Here is a 5,634-nt window from a genome sequence, read left to right as displayed (position 1 = left end):
CTGCCTAATATATCATGTATGGGCCCTATTACTTTGTTACTGATGGACTTGGAAACAGTCTAATGTTCCGTCTCACATTTTTATATAGTTGTGGGAAAGAGTAGTACAATATACTAATATAAAACATAAAGATTGGAAGGATAAAATCATGATTGCATTTTAGATCTGTTTACATTCTTGTATATAATATTCCCCCCATCAACAATAATTATCTGACTCAGTTTCATGAGACACAGATCACTATGATTTCCTTATTTATTTATTGTCCACTAGAAAAACTTGGCAAAAGATCTGATAAAGATTAGATAGAAAAATGCACATGTATAGTTAATATCTTTTTTTTATTATAGAAAAATGCACATGTATGCATGTGCACATGTGTGCACATGTATGCACATGTATAGCTAATATCCTCTGATTGCAGATTTGCAGATAACTGGCTTTCACTTTTTTCTTTTTTCTTTTTTAATATAAGAAAATAAATCTAACAAAAATATCAAAATGTACAAGTGTGATATCTACTTCAAGATTTTTGCTGCATTCTGACTCGATTACTTTTTTAGTTTTATATACTTGTGCTTATGTCAAAACTGTGATAGAGATTTGAAAATGCTATCCTCCAATGTTGACTTTGTTTGTGTGTGTGTGTGTGTGAGAGAGAGAGAGAGAGAGAGAGAGTGCAGGAGGGGAAATCTAGATTTAGTTATGAATTGCTTTCAGCTTTCTGAGTGCTACCTTCGAGAAGTTGCACCTAAAAATACAGATGACAAATGTAGCACTCATTGAATTGCTAAGGATTGTATTGTCTGCCCAACCTGGAGGATGGTACATGGAAAGTAAATGCTAAAAGAATATTAAGAACACAAACAATGAACAAAAGTATCAGAAGCAACTGCAGGAACTCCTTTCTTTAGAACATTTTTAAGATGGCAACTTATTCCTATTATCATAACAAACAAAACCCAACTTGCAATGATAATTCATAATTAGGCACAGAAAGAGAATAAATAGTATCCAGATATATCAATCAATGCAAAGGAAATAAGAAACATAGCATACAATAGTGTGCACAAAGCAGAGCACATGCAGCTATCAGCTAAAAAACTGTCACGCTTGCAACATGATGGGTGAAACATGTACACATACTCAGCGCCGATCAGATGCCACAGATTCAGCAGAGAAGAGATACTTCACACGTGAAAGAACTGAATCATGTGAAGGGTCATAAGGATGATCCTTTGAAGGGATCTCCAAAATAGCTGGTATTGGCTTATTGTAGCTATCAACCAGGAACCTTATCATGTTTGCTACCTGATAAGTGAAGCGCAGAAACGGTAAGTTTGTAATGGAAATCTTAGGCCACATAATAAATTTGGAAGAATATACACAATACAGCATATCACTAGTACAGTGGCCAGGCAACCACCTACACCCCTAAGCTATTGCCTAACTGATCAGAAGCCCTTAGACCTTAGCCCCTTATCTATGCCTGCATATATATTTAGACAATTATGCAATTGGACAAGAATATCATACACCTGGGGATTTTAAAAGTCTGTTATTGCTAGCATAACTTTTTTTTTTTTGGGCAACAATTCTAAACATTCAATATAAAATAACTGGTTTTGTCAATTCTTTGTCCACTTACATCCCCAAGAGGGGAAGGAGAACATATGATATCAAAGTTGGGGGGGGGGGGGGGGGGGGGGTGGTGGGAACTTACATATTGGCTGATTAGGACGATAGCAATATCCTCCTTTGTGGTGAAATCTTTGAATGCATCTTCAATTGCTTTGACCGTTGTTTCTTGACAAAACACAATCAGAAAATAAGTTTCAATTGACTTCGCTTTATAAATTGATAAGAGTGAAGCTTTCTTAGATTCTATTAATCTTTGACATTTTCATCAAAGGAACAGGATGTAGACTGTGTAGCATATATGGGGTAGAGGATCAGTTCCATTGACCAAAAATCACTTAATAAAAATACAAGATCATCCATCTAACTTCGATGAATCAGAAAATTATCATTCATTGCTTTTGCAATCTAAGAAACTCATATAAACACACACTAGAAGAAATCTGAACAGCCTTCAAAGAAATCTTTATTTGCGGGCATATCATAAATGAAAAGTCACACACATCAATTTCCATCTTAAGATCTAAAATTTTGAGGAATTTAATTTGGAAAAAAATTCATTAAAATCATTGTTCCAAGTCAATCACTTAAATAATCAATTTCATAAAGTCAAGCTCCACCTTTTATAAGAGCTTTTTTTAGCACCTTGGGTTTATCATCTGAGAAAATAATCACAGCAAATTCTATCCAAATTAAGGGTGTAATTGGACATTCTGAGGTTTGACTAACTCAGAAGCCACAGACCACCAAGTATATTAGCATGGGAAATATTTGGAAGCTCTGCATAACCACTCATTCCTAGCTTCTAGGTTGGCCCTTTAACAATTATTCTCAAAACAACTGGATATGCTTTATCATCTAAGATAAACCTTGAATGAAAAATCAATTCAGGCCCTGAGTTATATAAAATCCCTACGAGCTTCTGTAAGAAGGCCAAAGATACGTAAATCCCCAAGAACTCATTATAGTCTTTCTTATTCTAAACTCCAGGCCTCACAAACCAAGAAATAGCTCACTAAAGAAGCATTGATTATGATAAGGAAATTTTAATGAAAAATTCAACAATATTTCAATCAATAAGAACACTATTTATTGCTTTTTCATCATAAAAGCACCTGTAATAGTTCCATGTAGTAAGTATCTCACACATAGAACAAGTTTCAAGATCTAAATAAATGACTCTCTCTCTCTCTCTCTCTCTCTCTCTCTCTCAATTGGTAAGTTACACACACAACTCAATTCTACAATGAGGACCCACATTTTATGCATTGGCCTCACACATAAAGCATCCCTAAAATCATGATTCACTACAAGGAACAACCTCAGACCTTGTGGGCTAATTTGTTTGAGTCTCAACCACCCCATGTCAATTTCCTCATGCCTCACCTCAAGACCCCGCCTCTACGCACAAACCTCATTAACCTTCCTGATAATGCAAATTGCAAAATACCTAACCTACTAACAAACATTTCCTTCAATCAGTTGCCTCAGGGAAGCTAACATGTTTCTGTAAATGGGAGGCATGAATGGACTACAACATTATGGAGAGGAATTATAGGGAGAACTTTCCAGAATCCTGATGAATTGAGAGTGGTGGGCAAGTATGATCAACTTCAATTAAGTAGAAAGAATTGAAGTCTTTAGGTTGCAAGCTAGTGAGCTACACATATCAACTTTGAACAGACACCATAAAAAGTACTTTTACATGCCATGACAAAACTTTATAGGGGGCAAAAGCAAGCATTTCAGAGCCCAAAACCTAGCAATGAAATCTCTCTTAATTAATTGATTTATTAGTAAGACTCTCATCAACTTTATTTATGATTGAATTGGAAGGGCAGAATTGTTGGTCACTGAATGGGGTATCTGTTACATATATTTTTAATCGGGAGGGAAAAAGAACCACACAAACAATTTTTTTCCTTGATAAGGCCAAACACATACACACATGAGAAAATTAGAATGATTAAACATAAACTTGTTAAGGTTAAGAACATGATTACTGTTACTCTATTAGTTCAATAAACCCACAAAATAACAATTTCTACATTACAAGGCTAGTGTGCATACTTGAATCAACAATAAGGTAGTTTGTCTTTCTCCTCAAGTCGACATTACCCACACCGGCCAGCAAAAATCCAGTTATAGTGTCCTATATGATAAAAATATCCATGAGAACAAATGTCAAAATTTATAAGAAGTGAGCTACAAAGCATGTCCTACACTAGTGAATTCTGCATTATACTCAATGAACCTACCTAAAAGGAATGAAAACAAAGTAAAAATTGTGTGCATTGATGAAGGCAAAATGAATTTATAAAATCTATAGTCTGACCTTTTCACCCATAAACTGTGAGACAATCCCACCACAACTAGGCTATTTATAATGCATGCTCCTTTGCTTTAAAGCAATAACCTAAGAAGCATGGACGCAAACACGCCGACACAAAAATTCTTGAAAAATTAAGACATGACATGGTAAGGACACCCCGTAAGGGTGCAACCTAATGGTTGGAGGTTTGGGATAAGTTGTAGACCCATTTATCCAAGGTTTAATCCCCACTAGGAGTTACCCTTGATTACCTGATACACGGTTCTAACAGGTGAGGTTGTGTATCTGTACTTTACTCCCCAAAGGTGGGTTCAAAGACCCTGCCTTGGTGAGGTTCCTCGTCATCAAAAAAGAGAAAAAGGATACGTCTATTAATTCATTAATATACGTATTTTAAGCATATTTTATGTCTAGTTTAAGTTTTCAACATAAATAACAACTACCAAATTCTATAAAAGCATATTTAAAATCAAAGTAAATTTTTTTAATTAAAAAAAAAAAAAAAAAAACTTTTTGCAGCCATCTAACACAAACAGGCCGGGGATTTTTGGAGTGTCCATGCTTCTTAGTCAGTAACATGTCTGAAGGTAAATCTAGGAAAAAGTAAATTGGTACCAGTTGGGGGTATGTTCAGCAAGTAGGAGAATTAGTGTTTGTGTTGGGTTCTAAGGTGGGTAAACCCCCATTCCACCATTTCAAGTGGCTACTACGGCGAAAAAATCATGCTGTTCATGTTCAATACCAAGCAAAATTCTAAAATACTTATAAACTAGCACAACCTACTGCATTAACCATACCTCATCAGCAATCATAGCAATAAGTGCTGAGCTTTTAGTGGCAATTGGAGCCCGACCAGCCATTTAAGGTTGTATTATTCAACTGGATCAATGAAGAACAAAAACCCATCAGGAAAAATATGTGATCCTATCAATTACATAAAATAAAATAAAATAAAAAAACACTAACAACTATAATTTACATACATGAACTATTGCCAAACAATTGCATTTATAGTCTGAGGTTTTAAAATTGCAAAATTTTCATAGCAGCCAAACAGAGAGAGGGGATCAAATATAATAGATACCCAGAAAATAAAAGAATCAAATTGACAAATTTTCTCAGCAAAAAAAATCAAAGCAATAGCTCATCATTCCCAAAATTCCCGACTGAGAGAGAAAGAGGGTAGAGGAGATTGAGAGAAAGAGAGATATCGAGATTGAAGGAGAAATATAGAATTATTGTCATTGATAATCCAAAATGCCAAAATTTGTTGAACTTACCCAACCTCCCTGGAGCCGCCGAAGTCGATTTGTGTTGTGGGTTTACTGGAGAATCCGAAAATAGCTCTCTCAATCTCCTTCTCCTTTACGATCTTAATTTCCTCTTCCCTCTTTCTCTCTCAGTCGGGTTATTATTTTGATTTTACTGGGGAGGGGACTAATAACACCGTATGGCAATTTTTTTTTGGGTAAATTCCACAAACCTAGCCTGAGGTTTTGGGCTAATACCGATAAAGACCACAATATTTAAAAAGTGACCATTTTGGTCCTTTTCCCCAAACGGTTTGTAACACCGTTATTATTATTATTTTTTTTGGTTCTTTGTTCTTTCCTCTTTGCAGAAATCGCCTCTCTCTCTCTCTTTCTCTGAGTACAGAACCCACA

At 35.3% G+C, this 5,634-nt stretch overlaps 1 protein-coding gene across 2 annotated transcripts; it reads right to left on the bottom strand.

The window, feature by feature from the left end:
- Positions 1-884: 884 nt before the first annotated feature.
- LOC126717417 (V-type proton ATPase subunit F) lies at positions 885-5,413 on the bottom strand. 2 transcript variants are annotated; one of them, XM_050419151.1, is made up of 5 exons: positions 5,251-5,413; positions 4,768-4,849; positions 3,709-3,790; positions 1,724-1,806; positions 885-1,311 (listed from the first exon to the last, which is right to left on the bottom strand). In XM_050419151.1, the coding sequence occupies exons 2-5, from the start codon at positions 4,828-4,830 to the stop codon at positions 1,147-1,149; spliced, it is 393 nt and encodes a 130-aa protein (XP_050275108.1). In that variant the 5' UTR covers positions 4,831-4,849; positions 5,251-5,413; the 3' UTR covers positions 885-1,146. The 2 variants fall into 2 exon arrangements, with proteins under 2 accessions (XP_050275108.1, XP_050275109.1); XM_050419152.1 differs by lacking the exon at positions 5,251-5,413 and adding an exon at positions 4,954-4,979.
- Between the last annotated feature and the right edge of the window lie 221 nt (positions 5,414-5,634).

This window comes from Quercus robur, chromosome 3 (assembly GCF_932294415.1).
Source record: "Quercus robur chromosome 3, dhQueRobu3.1, whole genome shotgun sequence".
Classification (NCBI taxonomy): domain Eukaryota; kingdom Viridiplantae; phylum Streptophyta; class Magnoliopsida; order Fagales; family Fagaceae; genus Quercus; species Quercus robur.
This window is presented reverse-complemented; position numbering and strand designations above follow the sequence as displayed.